Source organism: Onychomys torridus, chromosome 16 (genome assembly GCF_903995425.1).
Source record: "Onychomys torridus chromosome 16, mOncTor1.1, whole genome shotgun sequence".
Lineage (NCBI taxonomy): Eukaryota > Metazoa > Chordata > Mammalia > Rodentia > Cricetidae > Onychomys > Onychomys torridus.
In genome coordinates, this window is record NC_050458.1 from 21,552,248 (window position 1) to 21,574,455 (window position 22,208).

Below are 22,208 nucleotides of genomic sequence, written 5' to 3' on the forward strand. Positions count from 1 at the left end.
AGGGGTGGGGGAGTTGGTAGATGTGTGTTAGATGCTGCATCACACTGGTGAGTGGTGAAATCTGGTACCCCAAACCCACTTCTCTAAGAAAGAACTAGTACGAGGTCCTCAGAACCATGCTCCCTCTTGAGTTTAGTCCCGTGGCTTTCCTTCAGGTCTTTGTGAGCCACAAACATGGAGCTCATGCTTCACGAGGGTGTTCCTCATAGGGCTGCACTGAATGATGCTGGATGCTCCCCCACGGATAGTCTCTGTGACTCATTTTGGGTTATGATGGGCTACAAGTTCTTTAATATGTGGTTGTATTTATTCCAGTTCTCCAGACAGGAATCAGAAACCTGGTTGTAGATGATGAAACCGCTACTAGCCTCCGGGTCATGTGGGACATTTCTGACAGCAATGTGGAGCAGTTTAGAGTGACCTATCTGACAGCCCAAGGGGACCCTATGGAAGAAGTGGTAGGAACGGTCTATATAACTATGCCTGACCAGGAGTCCCATAGCCTTTGTTGGTGGATCTACCACGACTGTCTGTGGAGATGAACAAGCTTCCTTACTCATTGCTTGCTGACTCCATGTCTGCCGAAACTAATGTTTTTGCTTAACCCAAACTTCACTATTGGTTCCGTCATGTCCTTTCTAACTCTAAAACCTGCCCCACATGGTTTATTTCAAGCTAATCAAGCCTCTGTAGCTTTTTTCTAATATTGCTTTTGCTAACTCAAATAGGGTTATAATAGAGCCATTAGGCCAGGTGTGGTGACATATGCCTATAGTTCCTAGAGAGGCTGATGCAGGAGGATCTCTCAAACCCAGGAGCTAGAGACGAGCTGGCAACACAGCTAGACCCTGTCTATTTCAAAGGCAACACAGCTAGACCCTGTCTATTTCAAAAGCAAATGAAATCAAGATAAGACAAAGGACCATTGCACACTTGTATTTGTATACATGCATGTAGATGCATACGTAAAAGTTCAAGGCAGAGATTCAACCTTTTCTTTTGGTCTTGGGAGTCAACTATAAAGCTTTTAAGCAAAGCACACAAGAGCAGTCTAACAGTTTATCATTTTTTTCACTGATGTCAACTCATTTTGAGCATATTCTTAAATATTTTTTATTTATTCTTAATCATGGGCATCTCTTCTCAGGGATGAGATCTCAGGGATATGTGATGTATTTTCTACAAGTTGATTTGCATACATTTCTATGTGGAAATCTGGTACACTCTTAATCATGGCTTCCCCAGGTTTCCTTAGTTTATAACATATTGTCCCCTTAGGAATTACTTCTTATACATGTGTCCAGACCAAGGAGAGCACTCCAGTTATCAGCGGAAGGTGTTTGACTGCTTACTCACAGCATATGCTCTCCTTATTACTATAATATATCATTACTAAACTTTTTTTCTGATGCTGTGTCATTTTTAATGCTCTATGGAGGAAGTCTCCAAAACTCATCATTGCTCCAGAATAACATTGCCTGCCCCTTGGCTTTTTAACTTATGAAGACTTTGTTGAAGAAAAGCAATTGTTTGAGCCCAACCTTATTTCTTTCAGGTGATGGAAGAAACATTACAGGGCAGAGTGATGGCCTCCAGGGCCTTGTGCATGATGGATAGCCAGCAGGTTCATGCCGTTGATCTGAGAGTGTTTCTGGAAAGTTAATGGACACTTTATTCAGATGGCACTGTAATTTCACCCTGATAACAAACACATTGCAAATTATTCATGATTGACAAATTAAAAAAGTTATACTTCGGTGTGGCAATTAAATATGATATTTGGGCACTTTATTTTCCCTGTTATTATCCCATAACTATAATTTCATTCCTAAAAATAAGGACCCACAGAGACCTCTCAACCTCTCAGCATGAGACGCTTTTCTTTGAGTTTTCAGGAAGCACATTTAGCTTCTTGGTGCTAATTCCTGCTGATTTGGAAAATGCAACAATTTAATCTCACACATGCACTTGTAAACTCTGCAAAGTGAAATAATAATAACATTTACTTTGGATGGCTTCTAGATTGTGGTCCCTCTGAGAGTTTCTTTTATTTAGGACTATTTATATTTAAACACTTGGATACCTAAGTGAAGGGAAACAGATAAAGAGTCTTAGTCTGTCCCAGCTAAACAAAGCTTTAAAGAAAATGAGAAAACATTGACAAGTTTACTGTGCAGTGGAGTGTTCGTTTTCTTCCATGTAACAAGAATCCTAGTGAGAGTCTTCAAATTCCAAGCTCTTTCAGGGAAGTCTAATGAAATTAGACTCTGCATGTAACTTAGAGGCACTTTATGAATTAATAGGCTGGCTTGAGGATTGAGAATTTTAGATGTATTTTATCAAATGCTACTGCAGTATAAATCCAGTGATGTATTGTTTTAATTCTTCAGCTAATTAGGTAATTGTGTGAGAGAGTGAGAGAGACAGACAGAGAGAGACAGACAGAGATGGAGAGAGACAGACAGAGATGGAGAGAGACAGAGATAGATAGATAGATTAGAGATAGAGATAGAGGGAGAGGGGGAGGGGGAGGGAGGGAGGGAGAGAGAGAGAGAGAGAGAGAGAGAGAGAGAGAGAGAGAGAGAGAGAGAGAGAGAGAGAGACCCATGCACATTTCCTGTGGTGGCTAGAGGTTGACTCTGGTATCTTCTTCTATCTTACCTCATTTTTGAGACAGGGTCTCCCGTTGAATCTGCTGCTTGACATTTTACTAGACTGGATGGCAAACAAGCCTCTGGGGTCTGCCAGTCTCCACTTCCCTAGTGCTGGGGTTACAGACACATGCTGCCATGTCCAGATGTTTGTATAGTTGTAGGGTTCTGAAGTCAGATCCTCATGCTTGGGTTGTGAGTGTTGACCTCCCCACCCTGCATTATTAGTGAGATAGGAAGTAGGATGCATCTGAGTTTAGGATAAGAAAGTAAGGTAGGACAGTGAGATGCGGGCCAACGACCAAGTCCAAAGGCCATGAAGTTGTGTGGACTAAATGGTATCTTAATGGTGTTGGGGCTAGTTTACTCAATAAAGTACTTGCCTTGCAAGTATGAGGAATGAGTTATGTTCCCCAAACCCAGTTTAAAAATAGTAACAACGGGTGTGGTGGTGCTCTTGTCTTCCTAACCCTGGGGAGGCAGAGACAGGTGCATCTCTGGGCTTGCTGGCTGGTTATCCTAAACTGTTCAGTAAGTGACAGGCTAATGAGAGACCCATCTCAAAAGCAAAAAAGTGGATGTGCCTGAGGAACCACATTCATGATTATCTTCTGGCCTCCACATACACACTCACACACATATAAGGTGCATCCATGCATATATATATATCTACACACATATGACCCTGCATATAATCACACACACCCATGCACATACACATATACACACACATGCTCACACACACTCTATGCTTGCCCAGGAAAGATGAATGTCTAAGATATACTATGATAATAGACATATTTTCTCTTACCATGATTCTATGTTTTCTTTCACTGTTAAAGCTGATTGTATTTGTACGGGCAAAGGATGAGACAATACACAGGTTGGAGAACTATGAACCCCATACAGCATTTGTAAACCAAATGAAAATAAGAGGAACTGAATTTGCCAGCTAGGGTATGTGAATTACTTCTGTACTTTTAGGCATAATCAAGTCTAACAAATATTTCAAAGCAAAAAAAAAAAAAAAAATTGAACTCTAACATATAAAAGTAGCTGCCAATATTTCACAAGGATTGATGTTCACAGTGCTTTAAACCATGAATAGGCAACAATGATTGACCTCAATATTGTTGTCAGAGTAGAAGTGTCTCTCTGTAAAAGGCTGGTTGGGGTTCCAGCATCCTATAGTCCGTGTGTCATTGTTAACTACAAACTGACTTCTGACTGGTGAACATTGTCCAAAGAGGGGCTATTTAAAGTGTGCCTTAGTCTTGTACAGAGTGAGTCCAGGTATTAAGGTTGACATCCATTTACTACTGCTGCAATAGGCTTGTTGCTAAAGTTTTCCTGGTCCTGCCTGGCCCACAGTCAGTACAAATCTCTTTTACCCGCCAGTCCTGCAGCTGCTCAAACCCAACCAAGTAAACACAGAGAGACTTATATTATTTATAAATTGTATGGCCATGGCAGGCTTCTTGCTATCTGTTCTTATATCTGAAATTACCCATTTCTATAAATCTATACCTTGCCATGTGGCTCGTGGCTTACTGGTACTTTACATCCTGCTCCTCATTGCGGAGGCTGGAAGTGTCTCTCTGCCTCAGCCTTCCACTTCCCAGAACTCTCCTCTTTCCTTGTCCGGCCTATACTTCCTGCCTGGTTACTGGCCAATCAGTGTTTTATTGATCAATCAATCATCCACAGCATAAGCCAAGCTTTATTGTATTTGATATATATCCAACAGCAGATTGGAATTAAAACAGTGCCACCAACACCACTCTGCTTCACTCTTGATGACCGGATGGAGATCATGGTCTAAAATAGAATTTTATAATCGAGAAACGCAACAAAATGCAAGGACTCTAGTTCCTTCTACAGGCCACAGCTTCTTGTGTGTGACCCAGACAGCTTCGATAGAACCAGACAGAAGAGTTACAAGCCAGAAAAAATTAAAAACATGATGCTCCCTAGGGGTGTGTGCATATCCCATTTACCCACGGACATCTTTCATAGATTTGTCTTAAAAATGAAAAGCACCATCAGCTAGGACTGCAGCATTTGTTTTCAAGTAGGAGCTTCTATTAATAAACATAATTTTATTCCCTTTTAATTAAACAAGCAGAGACTGAACAAAATGAAATTTGCATACCCTAGAGGGAATTTCTGTTCCACTCTGGGGACTGAATATCAGGGTGAAAAAGGTTCATTCTTCATACTTGTGTGGCATGAACCCCAAGGTTAAGCAAGGCCTGGGTCAGATCTCTGAGGTTTCAATATGGCTCCTGTACTAGGCCTTGTGGGTCTGTTTCCCCATCTACAAAATGAGTGTGATAGCTCTACTTTAAAAAGTTTTGGCTACAATGAAGTAACTTAATGGATTCAGATTCTTCTAGTAGCACCTGGTACAAGCTCTTTGGTGCTTAATGAGGGCCGTTGTTATAAACTGCAGCAACAACTTCCTGGCAAGCAGTGGGAATCCTCCAGAGTGCTCACACTGCTTTACAGTATTCGACAGGCTAAATTTGATTGGCAACAAGGCCACATGCTTCTCAGTGTGAGACCTGACCTTACTTAAAGAGTATCTACATGGGTGGTTTCCTAGGCAGCTTGGAATGAAAGCCTGGGCTCTGCTCCAGCATTCTGCTGAAGAGAGACACCCCTAAGGAAGCTACCCTAAAGGGGCCATACATGTTGGGGCATCCACAGCTGTCTTTCAGCTCCTTCATGCCGGGGTCAACTAACTCATTCTAGATTAAAACAGAGCTGCTATTTTTATAATTGCTTCCCAAGATCCCACATGATACAACCTGCACATGCCAGTGTCCCCTTCAATGCTGAGCAGAAGCACGGTCACCAAAGCTGACTGCCTTTATCATATACAAGACTATGGCATGTTGAAGCTTAACTGTATCATGGCAATAGCTGCTTCTGGGTTCACTACAAGGTTCTCTAGGACTTATTCCATGATGGATGGGTTCCTTCCTTCACTCAGAAGGAGACAGCATGGCCTCAGCCTGCTGGCATCTCACCCAGCCGTGGAATGGAAAACCTCTCTGGCTGTCCTGGTCTTGTGACTCTTTTAAGCCCCCTTGGGTCAGTTCCTACATCCTCACATTTTTTCCCAGTGATTATTAAGTTCCCAACAGCCCCAGAGAAGTGCCAGAATTTAACTGCTGGAGCACAAGCACACTATTTTGTAGTGGAGATGTGGTCCGGAACAGTCTTTTAGAAACACCAAAATCATACTGTATGCCACATGGCACATGGTGCACCAGCTGGCTCAGGGTCCCCCTTGCCTCTGAATTTCTTCTTCTGGCATCTTTAGTAACAGAAGGATAGTGGATCCAGATGGAGCAAGGACATCTCCTTTCAGATGTAAGAAAGCTGCCACAGTTTTTAGTGTGTTGCCGCTAAATATGTTTCGACTCAAAAAACTTGGCTCACAGTGCTTGACTCTGTTGCTCTTGGCTGCCATCCATCCCTTCTAATTGAAAGAATAAAATGTTGGGGTCAGGTTATCACTGAGGAAGGAAAATAAGGGAGGGTGGATTTGCAAGAGGATGCTCAAGTCATTTCAGAACAGATAAGCAACAGTCTGTGTTGTAGGAGTATGTTGGCCATAAGCACCTGCTGCCTATGCAGATAGTTGTGCAGTCTCCTCCATCAATGTTGAGAAGACACCTAGAGGAGGGAGCCTGTGGAGTTAATCCTCCGGTATTAGCGATTATAGACTAACATCTTGGTGAGGCACACGATGGGGAGATGCTCTTGCATGAATGCCTTTCCCTTTCTCATCTCTCGCAAAGCCTATCTCACTCCTGATGCGTTTATGTTGCCTATAGTCCTACTTCTTTGATAGGTCAGTGGGAACAGGAGGCCTTGCAAGGTCATGGTGCTTTACTTTCTGCTCAGATTATGGTGCCTGGAATGAAGAACAATATCCTGCTGAAGACTCTAATTCCAGACACTGAATACAAAGTCACAGTGACTCCCATCTACACCACAGGAGAAGGTGTCAGCATCTCTGTCCCTGGGAGAACTTGTAAGTGAATCTTTATCTCCTTCACCGGTGATGGGTAAAGTGTAGTGCAATGCGAGGGCAATGTAAGATTAGGGACCAGAAAATCTGTCTGCATCTTGACTCCACACCCAAAGATGGTACAAGTGGGGCAAGATATGTAGCACTAATGGGCCCCAGTTTTATTTTCTGTAAAAGCTGAAATGCAGAGCAGAATTCGTTTTTGGAGACATCTCATGACTCGTCACAAGTCCTGTAGATTCACCAGGGTAGAGTCTTCAGGCCCTTGAACTTTCCCCACGTTTTGTGGGACCACAATAATCTAAGTCTCTCGGCGGTGCCCTCCTCCTCCTCTTCTTCTTTTCCTTTTGTAGACATAGTTTTATTTTTTAAATAAGCATATGTCAAATGTGCTTTCTTTTTATTACAGTTCTGTGAGTTTTAACACATGGGTGGGATCAGTTCATGTAGCCATCACCACTACAATAGAAACAGAAAGCAATTCTATGATTCCCCGGAGCTTCTTATGCTGCTAATACTCTTTGTAGTACTGTCTTGCTCATAGACCCACCCCCCTAGCAAACTCTGTTGTTTCAAATTAGTCACATTTTTGTTGTTGTAACACACTAACTGAGACAATCAACTAAAAAGAGGGAAGGTTTATTTCCTTCCACCGTTTCAGAGGTTCTAATTTCTGGGAACCCATCTATACACTTCACTTTTATATGCCAATCTTTGACAGTACCATGTGGTCCCAGGAGGCATCCTAAAACATTTAAGATGCATTGACCATAGTTAAATGAGGAATCAGTACCACTAACTCTTTTCTGTCTTTTTTTTGGCCATTATTAATGCCTATTTTTACATAGACCACCCCAGAATTTAGTGGCTTCAAATGGTGACTATGCTTATTATATTTTCTGACATTGTGGGTCAGGAAATCAGGCTTTGCTAGGAAATTCTTTTGCACCAAATAATGATATAAATTATGTATATACATATATATTACATAGACATACACACACATATATAAAATGATGTAAATTATCATTACTTACTGGTATTGACATTGTTAGTGGGTTGGTCTATATGCCTGACATCTTGGTGAGGATAGCTGCAGGGTCCAGCTGTCTCTATCCATTCACCTCAGAGGTTATCTATATTTATCACAGGGTGATCTTTCACTGTAAGAGGAAGATTTCCAAGTGATGCCACTGCCACATAGTCTGTGGCTAACGTAGCAGTCAGAGAGTCCATGCAGATTCAAACAGAGACTGATTGCTTCCAGTTCTTAATGGAAAGAGGGTCTAAAAAAATCTGTGACCATTTTAGTCAATCAAATAGTTACATGGGATTGAGTGCAGAGTAATGTCAATGATTAAGTTCTGTGTCTTACTCCTGTATGTGGGTTTTCACCTAAGTCAATATAAAGAAGGAAGCAGAAATTCCTCTGACTCTCACCACCAGGGATAATCACCAGTTACATTGTGTGAGTAGCATCCTCAATACGAACAGACATGTGCATTTTGATGTATGTGGACCACATTGGTGCAAAGATAGAGTATTTTAATAAGCACCATTCAATTTTATTTTTGGTTAAAGTTAATTGAAAAGAGAACCATCATAGTTTGAATGAACCTCTAGATCTCAGATAAAACTCATTCATCACAAGAGCAATTTTTCACATGATGTATTTTAAAAACACATACAGACCCCCACTGTGACATTATTGCTTTTCACTGCAAACATGTTTAACTCTGCAGGGAAAGAACTTAAATTTCATTGGCAACAAGAGAAGGTCCCCAAGAAGGAAACTACACTGAACCTCTTGCTTTCCCTATTGTGTTTGTACAGTGCCATCCTTTGGTCCTCAGAACTTACAGGTCTCAGAAGAATGGTACAACAGATTGCGTATTACATGGGACCCACCACCTGCCCCCGTGAAGGGCTATAGGATTGTCTACAAACCTGTGAGCGGTAAGTTCCTCTCAGAACCACAAGTAGATATCTCAAGTATATATATTTTTTTAAAATTGTGTGTGTGTGTGTGTGTGTGTGTGTGTGTGTGTGTGTGTGTGTGTGGTTTCCTTTGCCAGAGCATGCAAGTGGAGATCAGAAGACAACTTGGAGTCAATTCTCTCCTTCCATCATGTGGGAACTAGGTGTCCAACTCAAGTGGCCAGGCTTGACAGCAAATCACTGACACCAAGTATATTTTAAGATCATTCTGGGCACTGTTTCCATCAGTATTTGATCTTACAGATTAAACAGCTAAGACTTGTTTCCTGTCTTTTCTGAGGAGAAGAGGTTTTTATTATGGTCCTTGTTGGGTGGACATCATTAGAAGGATGAAATGATGACCTCATGTAGCAAACTAGCAGGCATACCAACTAACAGGATAGACTATCTACTTGGTGTGCATCTCCCTGACCTAACCTCACCCTAGGCCAGGAAAAAATCAAAGGAAAACTGGGCTCCCCATGAGTAGGAAGGTTTGTAGCTCAACAGATGTGCAAGCTCTAGACATTTAAAATTTGGACTTTGGACTTTGGACTTTTTCTTTTGTTTCTTCTTGCATAAGCTGGATAAATTCTATCAAAAAACTTTACTTTGTCTTTATTTTAAAAGTATGTTGTGGGGTAAAACCCATCAAAGTGAAAAACTGCTTCATGAGAGACTCTCTTTTCTACCTCCAGATCACTGTATACTCTGTGTCTTTATACTCTGACAATATATGTATGCAGTGTGTCTTGACCATATCTACACTTAGTTCCCACTTCTCACTCTCTTTTCCTGCCCCCATGTATGTCCCCTACATCATTATATTTTAAAGGCAGATGAGCAGTTAAAATATGGAGTGCTTTCCCCCTAGGTCTATAGGCTGTGAAGGGAACTTCAGTAGTAGCACCCATTACAATTCTGCCTCTCTAATAGCTTAACACTCGTGTGGGAGTTTAAACAGTAAAACTATGTATTATAAATAATATATTTTCAATTTTCTAGACCTGACCTTCAGAACTCTGGCTATTCAGCAGAGATCAGAAATCTAGTTTTTCTTAATTTGGCAGGAAAAAAACAGTTGAAAGCTATTTGGAGGGCCATGAAAAACTTTTTTTTTTTTCTCTCAAAAACTTTAATGGTCCCAATCTGTCATTTTAGGCATTGCTAATGTCCTTGTTTCAATCTTCATTTTTACTCTTCTGATAATTATCCATCCCATGTGACTATAGTCGCCCCACTTCCAATTTCTCCAGAAAAATATCTTCATGAACCAAGAAAATAAAACAGTGGGCATAGACAGTGGCCTGCTCCACACTGACTTCTTCAGACTCATCACTGTTTTAAATTTTTTTGTCTCTTTGTTGTAGGTCTAAGGTGTGTACTAGTTTGTAGAAATCTTTACAGATTTTTTCTGGATCTCTTGAAAAATATGTATCATATTATCTGAATACAAATATATGTCTTATATTAAACTTGCCCATTGCTATAGTTTGCCCTCAGTAGAGACAAGTTTGACTGCCACACCCTGGGAGCTTTCCATCTAGTAGACACTGGTAACTATTGTCAAATTCCCAGGATTCTTCTGCCTTAGAATAATTGTCTACAGTGTCCAGCATGTCAGTAGTCTTTCTTGTGATTGTTCTGGACAGGCAGCTACATGTGATCTTTGTAGCATAAGAAAATACTATTGCTTACAACACATGCATCCGCAAACATATAAATATGCCATTAGAAGGGGATTTCTGGAGGAAAGTGATGAGTATTTAGAAATTATCACTAACTCGAAGCTCTTAAAAGAGTAAACATGTAAAAGACAGCTAGGTAAATAATTAGAAGAGGACTCTGCACAGAATGCTCTTAAATATGTAAGACTCCAGCAGTTGAATCCAGTCGAAGACACAAATGCCTCAAAATCCAGCTGAGTATAGGAGTAGATGGAACTACAGTGGTGACCTCTACACAGATATTCCTGTGACAAGATGTGGTCTGGTGTCCAGGATAGAGCTTTCTGTCCTTGACATGTGCTGGGAACAAAGCAGCTATATAAATAGAGACAGTTGGAAATTAATTAGGCAAGTGCTGATTGCTTTTTAAAATATAGATGTCAGAATAAGGCAATGGGTGGATTAGTGATGTGCACCAACTTTTGGATTAAGTATCTGGGATAAAACTTTGCTAGGAGAAGGACAAAGATATAGTTTTAGAGATACTAGCCTCAGCCTAGTTGTTTGATGCTGGGTTATCCTGGGTAACTGCCAAGAGTTGGTTGAGTAGTTTTCTCTGCAGATGCATGCATGTTGTGACTGTAATATGCCCTCCACCTCTTTTAGTTCACGGTCAAACTCTGGAGACTTTCGTGGGTGCTGACATTAACACCATTGTTATCACAAACCTCCTTAGTGGGATGGACTACAACGTGAAGATATTTGCTTCCCAGGCCACAGGTTTCAGCGATGCTCTGACTGGCCTCGTGAGAACACGTAAGCCTGATTGATGTCTGCTCCCTTCAGCCCCGTCGGTGGCTTTGTGCTTGGTTTTTCCTGTGACTCATCTCTCAACTTCATTTTTAGTGCAACCATTGGCTTTTCTTCCTCCCTCATTACCCTTTCTGGAGGGCACTTTGTGGAAAGAAAGGTGTGGTAGTTTCTCAGGGCTGTCCAGAGACCTAGTTGGCAAGCAGATGCCAGCAACTGCTTTTTCCAATTGGCTTGATGGTGGCAGATAGGATTTCCCTCTGGAAAATCTGTTGGCACTTTTCAGATTAAGTGAATTTTTCCAAGCAGCCTATATTCGGACATGGTCAAAGTTGGGCCAAGGAGAGGTTTGCCTCTTCTCAAAGTATTGCCACTCACCACACACACACATGACCTCTCTCTTCTCTCTCTCTCTTTCTCTCTCTCTCTCTCTCTCTCTCTCTCTCTCTCTCTCTCTCTCTCATTGTTTGTCTGTCTGTCTCTTTCTCACACACACACCACACCATCTAATGAAAGTACATGTCACACCACTCTAACTTCGCATAGTCTTTTCTAGATTTTCAAGTTGAGACTTCTCATTGGCATCAGCCCTCCTAGACACTTATGGAATTATGTAGGGCTTGCTTTCCAATTTTTAGTAGATGTGTTCTATTGTTCTGAAATTTGTTATATTCTTCCACACCATCTGTTGTATGCATTTCTTTAGGTCAACTTACATTTTTAGATTCAAATACTTAAAAAAAAACAAAAAACAAAAACCCATATGCCTGTGATACATACAAGATTGGTATTTTTTATGCAGAGTGATTACACATCTTTAATGCCAGCACTCAGGAGGTAGGGTAGGCAGATCTCTGGGAGTTCCAGGTTAGCCACAGCTACATAATACAGGGATCCTGTCTCAAAAACAAAACAAAATTAAGCACCCATAAACACACACACAACACAAATGTGCTCTCTGTGTTGGAGTACTGTGGGATGCCTTTAGCTTTTGTCTCTCCTTTAACTATTGAGTCGACATTGTTTTGGGGTGCTAGAACAGTCGCTCAGTATGTTCCCCTGCTTTGCTGTGACAGCGACCCACAACCTCTCCATTATCACCCCCGAGTCCCCTGTGCGCGTCACACCTTCTCCCTCTCCTATCTTCTCTTTACCCCTTTGGTTCACTTTTGTGTCTCTGATGCTTGTTGTGTCTCCAGAATAATTTTTATTGCCATCTTTTGTGTGTACTTATTTCCCCTCTCTGTATTTCTTTCTTCTTTTCCCTTTCTCTCCATTAGTAAGCATGTTGAATCTTCCAAACATATTTTTGAAAACGGAGAACATTAAATTATTTTATACTCCTATCCATTAAGTAAAAATTAAAGTTTTTGCTTGTTCTCTTTCTCCCAAGCAAAATACAATCTCACACAATGGCAGATAATTCAGTTTTTAGCATGGTTGTTATAACTATTCTTGTCCTTTTCTTGTATGGAGAAGGGGTATTTCAATTGCCTTTAGGAAGTGAGACTTCTCTCTCTGCTCCAACAGATGGGAGCCATATAAAGATATAAATTATGCTTAGGCAAGATTATTTTACTATCGTAAAAACAATAATTATGAAGTATCATTTTTATGAGTTAGCTAAGAGACAGGGTGACATAAGAGAAAAATCATATGGAAGGAAGAGATCATTTGGGAAAACAAAGGTGAATTTTTTGCTTTTGATTCTAAATGATAAACACCAAATGCTTACTTTTATATTATCCTGGAGAAATCTTTCCATGGCTTCCCCAAATTATCTTCCCTGTAGACCCGCATTCTAAGATGAAAAGGAATCCAAGGGTGTTAAACTATTTCTTACATGTGCATATTCTGAATTTAAAAGTTTCAAAAAAAGTTCATTTTTATTCAATTTGTATTTTGTTTTGTTTTTATTTTGATTGAACATTAATTACTGCGCATATTTTTGTTGTGGGTTTTTAATACTTGCATACATCACAGGATCTAATTGAATCATCAGCATACGCCACCTTAAATGTTTATCATTTCTTTCTTGGTGGGACTACTCAAAATCTGCTGATCTTTTGATCCCAAATCTGCAGTGCATTGTTAGGAGCTATAGCAGCCCTACTGTGTGCTAGCCCTACTGTGTGATGGGACACTTGGCTTCTTTCCTCTCTCAGTGACTCAGAACAGCTAAAGAGCCTCTCTCTGGCATTCCCCAGCCTCCCCACTGTCCCAGGTGGCTGGTAGCAACCCCCTGTCTCTAATTCTATGAGGTCACAATGGTGTCTCTATTGACATTTAAAATAACGAATCCTGTCATTTTCAACAAAGCATATGAGCCTAGAAGACATTGGGCCAATACTGGACACAAAAGGACAAGTGTCACAAAACCTTCCACACAGTGCCCAGGCTTTGCAAAGCCGCTTTTGATTGTGTGGCAGGCCCATGTCTACCTGCGCTTCCTTTTGATTTATGCCATGGCTGTTCTCATTCCCCTGCAAGTCCGTCCTGTATTACTCTGGGTTACACGGTCATTGTGGAACAGGCAAAGGCACACCTCATAAAGGGGAAGCTTAGGTATCCCCCATTCCTTCAGTACCCATTGCTCTTTCCTTTTTCCTATGAATATATGTGTGCTTTCCACTATGACTATCAGGCAGTCTGCTTCACAGGTCCTTGTTTTGCACACATTTATTTAAGTGATAAAGTAATTCTCTTCTTCAACTTTTTTGTGTGAATTGATCAATTTCCCACTTCTGAGTCTAGTGCTCCAAGTGAGAATTTTATCATAAATGACTTCCAGAACCGGGTCTCATGTGTGGCATTATCTGCAGTGTGACAAATTTGTTTCTGTTTTGTTACAGTGTTCCTGGGTGTGACAGATCTCCAAGCCAATCAGGTTGAAACTACAAGCTTGTGTGCTCGGTGGCAAATACATCGCCATGCCACAGCCTATAGGATAGTTCTAGAATCTCTTCAGGGTAAGCACAATTTTGTGAAGTACTTGAGCGCCTGGTTCTATGCAAACCCTGGTGGACAAGTCGCATCAGAATAGAGCCCTCTTTTGGAAGCTTCATGTTCAGGGCTCAGAGATGCAGCATGTGACATCAGACCAGTTGACTTTAATTCTTGAACTTTTCCCTCATCTGTTAACAAATATTACCATAGCATTGGTTTTTTGGGTTTTTTTTTTTGCAGGGGTGGGGTGGGGTTGTGAGGTATAATCTGAAAAAATGCATGTAGAAGCCCATCCATTAATGCTGTGCACCCGGCAAGCTCGTAAATGGTGTGAACTGCCATTGGTCATGCATACATTCAAGTTTCATGCTGTTAGCATCGTGTTGTCTGCTCCATGGTGACCAGCTTGGAATGACATGTTTTCCCGAGCAGTTCTTCTCATCTTAGTGGTGACTGGTGAACATATCCTAATTCAGGAGCGGGCATCATGCATCAATATCACCCCGAGCAAGTTGTAGAAATTTCTTCAGAACATCTATGATTTGAAATTTTGCTCTCAAATTTTAACACTAAAAACCTCTCCTTGTCCTCTTTAAAGACATCAAAGACATCAAGAAGCCAACCCTTCCCAGGATCAGTGGCCATTTCAGTATCAGCATTGGCACTATTTGGCAGATGAAATCAAAATGAGAATTACTATGATTAAGCTTATAGAAAAGTATAAAATCTTGGGGATTACATGAGACAATGGAAAAATCACAAGTGAAAAGTTCCAGGTTCCAAACTGGAAACAAAAGTTATTAAAAAATGTAACCTGTTTTTTTTCTGAACAAGGGTTTCCCACCTTTATTTAAAAAAAGAAAGAAAGAAAGAAACAGAAAGCAGAAGGAACTATTTTTTGTTTTTCCGTTCATTCAAAATAAAATAAAATAAAAACATGCAAAATAAAGAAATACCACTTCTGACTCAATCGATAAGGTAGAAATGTGGCTTAATAGGCTGGTGGGACCATTTGGAAACATATCTCCTGTAGATTATGAGCTGCAGTAGAAGGAACTTTCTAGAACAATTTTTTTGTCAGCTCCAGCCATGATGGTGTCTTCATAGACTTATGCCACCGTGTCCCTGATGCTCTCTGTGTGATAGAAGCCTGGCATTGTCTTCTTATATAGGAATGGTTCAAAACAGAATAAACAGTGACAGCAAGGAAAACTTTGAAAAAAGATAAATTTTGTGGTTGTATGAAATATGAATTATGGATGCTTAAGCCAAAGGATATGAAAGATATGAGTGAAGGAACAGCTGTAGAATTTGAGTTATATTTCCTATCTCTTTATAATAACCATATTTAATATAGCAAGGTTGATATTTACTGGCATTTATTAGGTTTAAATAAAAGCTTAATAACCACCCTCCCATATAGAATGTGAGTTCTTGTAGATAGTCACTATATTTTATAAAAAAAATACTTTATCATTTAGGTTGATGAAAATTAGCTTAATCACTGGAGTTAATACCATTTAGAGGTAATTTTTGTTCAAGATTTTAGGACAATGTATTTGCAGAGAAGCACTGTGATTCTTTATCAGAAGGTATGGTTAGTGTGTGTAGCTATTGATCTGGTGACTTCTCTCTGAAGCTAAGGCCTTTGGTAGCCACAAAATGAGTCAGAATGCATAAGTCTTCCACACTTCCTCAGAATTATTTTCAGGCTGCCAGAAACCTTTCACCAATGAATCACTGTAGTCGTCAGAATGTACAGAAGTGGTTCTTTACTTTGAATCAATGTTTGTAGCTGAGGGAGCCGAATTAGCTCGGTTGCCTCTCATCCAGTGGCATTTATCACAACAGATCCAATCAAGAGCTGCGGAAAAGATGAGGTGAGTGTGGGGATGGCTGGAGGGAATGTAAGTCTGATGTTTTAGCTGATAGAACCTAGTTCAAAGAACTGGGTTTCTTCTTTGGATGGGGAGAGAATAGGGTGGAGATCTTCATCTTACAGAGAATGTTGCCCTGGCTCACTGACTGTGAAGGACTTGTGGGAAGATGCCTGTCATTCCAGTGGGAGATGAATCCCAGGTTCTGACCACGTAACATATTTTATTGGCTACATATATTGCCTCTGCCGAACTTTCTCGCCCTCTGCCCCAGCCAGAGGAGCTAGCGGGGGAAAAATGGGGCCAGATACCTCCTGTGTTAAAGAGGGGTTCTGTGGTAGGTCCACTTATTGCTGAATGCCTCAGTCACGTTTCTAGTGTTGCGTGAGTAAATATTATTTTTACCCTTATATATTCCCCATGGTCTGATCATGTCCACCTTTATTCTGATGTGACATCAGTAGTGATGTCTCTGCTGGGACCTCAGATTCTCATCAGCGTTCTCCAAGCTTCAGTTTCTCCAAAATCACCTCATTTGAAATTATTAATTGTGACAGTTGCCCACACATTCCCAAGGATCTGTAAGCAAACTTATAGGCTGGACCATTCAAACTTGTTTATTATGTTTACAGAAACCTAAATAAAGGGAGTTAAGCAAAGGATCCGTTCACTGGCTTATACATTGAGAGACTTGGATGAGTTTAGCTTCAGGCACATCTGGATCAGGTGTTTGAGCAGTGTCCTTGAGCTGGAGTCTTGCTCCCACAGACTCTGCTCTTCCTTCTCAGCCAGGCTCTGTGAGTGGGCTCCAGTCACATCCAGAGTGACATCCTTCCAGTTTCTAGCTTCACAGGCGTGGTGAAAAGAGAAATTTCTTTCTCAATATTTCCAACAGAAGTCCAGAAACTGAGTCATACTGGTCTGTTGTGATCACATGCCCCTAAATCTGTCATTGAGTGCACAGGGATGAAATAAACAGACTGGTTGGACCTGGTTGCTTTCCCTGACTGTGTCTGGTGGCAATGGCCAGGAGTAGCAGGGTGGTATTTAATGCTGTCCAGATTATACGTATGAAGAGGGACAGGGATGGATCCAGAGAAGGAAGGATGCCATTCAAGGCTGGCAAACACAATACATCTGCTTGGGTAAACATTATGTCATTTTTATGGCTAGGAGTGGGGAAAAGATCACCAGTAGGACAAGGCCCCTCTGGGAAAACACTGAAAGAAAACTTGCCAGATATCCATTTGCCGAATTCAGGAATAGGCTTTAGTTAATTCTGGCATAGATCAAAGTCAGAGACTTTTAGTTGGTAACTCAGACCCCTGTGAGAGCCCCATTACATCCACAGTCGCTCTCCTTTTCCATTTGTTTACAAGTTGTCATGGCAGCTAAGGTTGGATGCACCATTTCTCTTTGAGTTCTGGCCACAAAGGCCCCAATACTGTGTCTTCTCACTAAGTTGTATAACTTGGTGAATTCCTACAGACTGCTTAGGAAAGCGTTCAGAGGGCACATCCCCTCTTTTCTCCTTTTAGGTGCTCAGATGCCAACTTTGTGGGAGTGTCTGCTATTTGGGATTGAGGATGGCAGAGTATTGGAGTATCTACCTTACCAAAGACCAAGGTTCCAAAGAAATGTACACAGAACCTACTTCAAAATCAAATTGTCTAATGCAGAGGCATGGTGATTGGAGGTCAGGTATTTGAGAGACCCAGGGAAAGGAAGTTTTTAATGTCATAAAATTCTCACATGATCCTTGTCCCAGTCCTTAGTAGCCTCTGCATAAAGCTCTCAGCAGCCACTCAAGGCACTTTGGGTGGGGGGTTGGGGAGTCAAGGTGGTGATGTCATTATCAACGTGATAACCATCCGGAGAATTTAGATTACTTTGCTTCTTAGAAAGAAATATGCAAAACCTGAACATCCTGTTCCAAAAAGTAAACCAAATTAACTTTCTACCTTGAGGATTGAGAGGATTAGTAATGATCTGATTGGTTTAGATTTTGTTTTCCTTTAAGACACAGCCATTAGCCTTGAATGGCATATGCCGAAAGCAATATGTGTGTACCCCAACTCATGGAACCCCTTTTTGTTATGATTGGGAGTCAAACTAATACTATTTGCCATTAATGTTAATGTGCCCATTCCAATTTTCCAAGTTTATAGATTTATTATTTTCTGCAGCAAAGCCCATTAATATTCCATTTTCAAGGGTCTTTAAACTACACAGATAAGCATAGTAAATAGGAAATGGCAGAAATAGAACTTTTCTAGAGATGATTCCCTGGAGAATCCATGGAAAACTTTTGTGGCCATAGATCTTTATGCTCCATGAATAAGATTCAGGAAATGCTTGTATTAGGGGCAGCTTACAGAGACCTCCAGGCAGTTATGAAGGATGCTAGGAGCTCAGAAAGAAATAGTTATTGGGGGTTCCTGAACCCTGGAACCACAGAGAGAACTTGAAAATCAGCAAAGCCAAGCACTGGGTTTCCTAAGTCTGTTTCTTTCACAATGAAATATAATCCTATAAAATGGTAATGATTTTTAAATTTAGTGTTATTATCACAGAGGGAAGCCAGGTGGAGTTGGTTTTCTCTTTCCACGTCTACGTGAGTTCTAGGGCTCAAACTCAGGTCAGCCGGTGTGCTGGGCCAGCATCTTCCAGCTGAGCCATCTGTTGGCTCAGTAACCATGCTTTTTACTTTATCATTACATGTGATGTATGGGAAATAACTAAGGTAGACAGTATTTAATTGTGAACAAATATATTTGGCTTTCTTTCTTGTAGGGCTGAGGATCAACCCTAGGCCTCACTCATGCTAGAGAAGCCCTGAGCTATGCTCTCAGGCCAGTGCAAATATATGAATACATGTTACTTCATAAAGTTCACTTCTGAAATTCTTTAAATTCACAATATACAAAAATGAATCTCCAGTGCCATTTGACAAATGACTTTAATTTCCAGTCAAGATTTTTCCATAGCCAAAATTCAAAATAATGTTTATTATGATATATAAATATTGATACAGATTAAAATATAAGATCAAGGTTTATTTTATCTAGATGTCATACTTTCTAAAAGCAAAAATTCTCTGATGTTTGACTTAATAATTAATTCATCAAAATAGATACATTTTATACATATATTTTGTATATGTTGTTTTAAAAATAAACTTCTAAAGTGATATATTTGGAGAAGTAAGATGGCTCTTATTAACCATTAAACAAAATATGTAGTAAATTGAATCCATGAAGCCTTTGACAGTAGTTTCTAAATTCCTAGCAATAAGCAGTTGTAAGACTTTAATTAAACATGCAATTTTGAGTTGGAGAGATGGTTCAGCAGTTAAACGAGCACTTTCTGCTCTTGCAGAGGACCTGAGCTAGTTCCCAGAAGTGTGTGGCCCACAACTTCTTATAAATCCAGCTCTAAAGAGTTTCAACATCTTCTTCTGGCCTCTTCAAGCACCCCCGCACACATGGCATACTCTCCCACAGACATATACACATGCACATAAATAAAAAAAATCTTTAGGAAAAAACTAAGACACGATTTATGGAATGGAATCTAGAATTAATCCTAAGTGAAGTTTTGAAAGTTACATTTTACTTGTGTATTTGCGGCAGGGTATGGGAGGGAGCACATGCATGCCACAGCAAGTGTGAAGGACCGTTTGTGGGAACTGGCTCCATTCTTCTACCATGTGGGTTCCAAGGGTCAAACTCAAGTTCTTGGACTTGGTGGTAAACACCTTTACCCACTGAGCCATCATGCCAGCCCCTAGAGGGGAATTTTAATAATTGTTGTTTTTTAAGTAATAGTGATTCTTCCTTCCAGTATGTTATCCATTATGGCAAAAAAATGAATATTATGACTAATTCTGAAACTTTTCAGTAATTTAAAACCAACAAAAGCCAGCATGGACTTATGAGGACCTCTTATCTGGTCTCTAGTTAGTGAGCACCACACAGCTCTCAGGCTTCTTTTTGAAGAATGGAGTCTTTAATTCACATTGTTTTATGATTTAATAGTGGATGGAAAAGTGACTCCTCCTGAGACCTGAATTGAGAGTTTGAATTCAAATTTCAGTTCTATGGCTGAGCTAGAGACTGTAGTAACTTGTCAATGTTTCTGGCCTCCAGTTTCTTGTCTCTAGATTGATGATAATTACAAGTAGTATAAGAATACAGTGGACTAATACATAAAAATCTCTATGATAGTTCTTGGTACATGGTAAACATTTCATTCATTTTTTTTGGACCATTGTCATTTGTGGTGGTGGTCATCACTGGAGAGCATTCATGGAACCTGGAATAAAATAGGCTGTCAATACATGATGCATCTGATTAATCCAACCCCTCTGGTTCCGGACCTCAGGGCCAGCACTCATTCTTCCAGAGAAGTATAGCAATTTTATGGTGAATATGGGCAAAGAGAAGGGGACCAACAGTTACTTTTCCACCATTCTTTATGCCTTCAACGTGGTGAAGACAGATATGATGATGTGCAGCTGGTGTATGCAACACAACTCCTTGGTAGAACTGAACGGGCCTGATTACCAGTGACTGGGAAACAATACTCTTGGCTCTGTGGCCTTAAACCACTTAAATACCATTATCCATGTTGAAAGCATAGAAAGGGGTTCATAGTGCAGTCGGGGAGTTTAGGAGGGCACATTAAACTTGCTGAGACTTCTTCATGTTAGACATGACAAGCTAAATATGACATGACATGATAGGCATGCCACAGGTGTCAGCTAAAAATCATGACTGGAGATGGGGGATGTTGCTTGGGGATAGAATGCTCCCCTAGTCTGCACAAGGCCCAGGGTTCAATCCCTAGCACCCAATAAAACTGCGCATGGTTGCACACATCTGTTATCAGGATCAGAAATTCAAGGTTGCTTTTAGCTACATAATGAGTTCAAGATCAAACCAAGCTTGGGGTATGGGTAGGGGGTACTGAGAGAGGAGGAAGAGAGGTCTTCAGTGGGAAAAAGGGGGAGAAAGAGGGTGATGAAATACATGTGACATGAAAGCAAAGCGGGGTCTATTTGAGGAGACAAAGGTGACCACAAGGAGGACAGGGAAGGACAGTGGGGAAGGGGAATGATTTAAAACAAACTGGAATCACTCATATGCATGAAAATGCTGTGATGAAACCCATCATTTAAATACTAACTGAAAAAATATGAGTGAAAGAGAAGAAACTGGGCTCTCTGGAACTCCTACGTTATCCCGGTAATTCCCCAAGCTTTTGTGCATGCTTTTTTGAGAACAAATTCCAGTTACATTGTCTTATATGATGCTAAATTGTAAGGAGTTAAAGATCTGTCCTTCTATGTCATTTTGTGACCATGTGACTATGTTCTGAATAAAAGGAAATTTAGTGCAACAGATGGGCTAATGCATGCATGAAATTATGTGCAGCAATAGTTCTTCATTTATTAAAGGCTTGAACTTGGCAATTTTTAAAATAATAAGCCTTATTTTTTTCCATACTAAATGTAATGTTTAACAGGAAAAAAATTCAGTGGATATATAAAATCTTGTTTTTTTTCTTTTTGGTTTTTTTTTGAGACAGGGTTTCTCTGTGTAGGTTTTTGGAGTCTGTCCTGGAAACCGCTCTGTAGGCCAGGCTGGCCTCAAACTCACAGAGATCCGCCTGCCTCTGCCTCCCGAGTGCTGGGATTAAAAGCGTGTGCCACCACTGCCCAGCTGGATATATAAAATCTTTACCTGGAGATACAATACTACCAATGAACATGAATGCTGGGGTTGGATGATAAAGACAATTCCTATTATGCATTTTAGAAACTAATAATTGAAATAATGACCATTTCTTTTTTAGCCATTATATGTATGTTTTGTTTTGTTTTAATTGTAGATACACAAACACAAGAATCGACCTTGGGAGGAGGTGTAAACAGACATTGCTTCTATGGACTTCAGCCAGATTCAGAATATAAAATCAGTGTTTACACAAAGCTCCAGGAGATTGAGGGACCAAGTGTGAGCATCATGCAAAGAACACGTAAGTCAAATGTTTTCGGCTGATTCCCTCCTCATTAGGAGCAAATAGCATATTGGTATGGATTCACATCTTTGCTCTGTTTAGAAAAATAATAGCTGTTGCTGCCCAGGAGTATGGGCAATTCCACCTTTTTTTCTTTTATCCACCCCAAAGTCTTTGCAATGTCCCTACATCGTCACCAGTATGTTTTCATTCCCAT

The 22,208-nt window shown here is 40.5% G+C and overlaps 1 protein-coding gene across 2 annotated transcripts in view; it reads left to right on the plus strand.

The window, feature by feature from the left end:
* Col14a1 (collagen type XIV alpha 1 chain) overlaps positions 1–22,208 on the plus strand; it is a 203,460-nt gene that overhangs the window by 96,523 nt on the left and 84,729 nt on the right. For both annotated transcript variants that reach the window (XM_036208869.1, XM_036208870.1), the window contains exons 19-24: positions 316–458; positions 6,567–6,696; positions 8,527–8,649; positions 11,004–11,153; positions 14,000–14,116; positions 21,863–22,009. In XM_036208869.1, the coding sequence (XP_036064762.1) occupies positions 316–458; positions 6,567–6,696; positions 8,527–8,649; positions 11,004–11,153; positions 14,000–14,116; positions 21,863–22,009 (810 nt within the window). The remainder of the gene's footprint in view (positions 1–315; positions 459–6,566; positions 6,697–8,526; positions 8,650–11,003; positions 11,154–13,999; positions 14,117–21,862; positions 22,010–22,208) is intronic.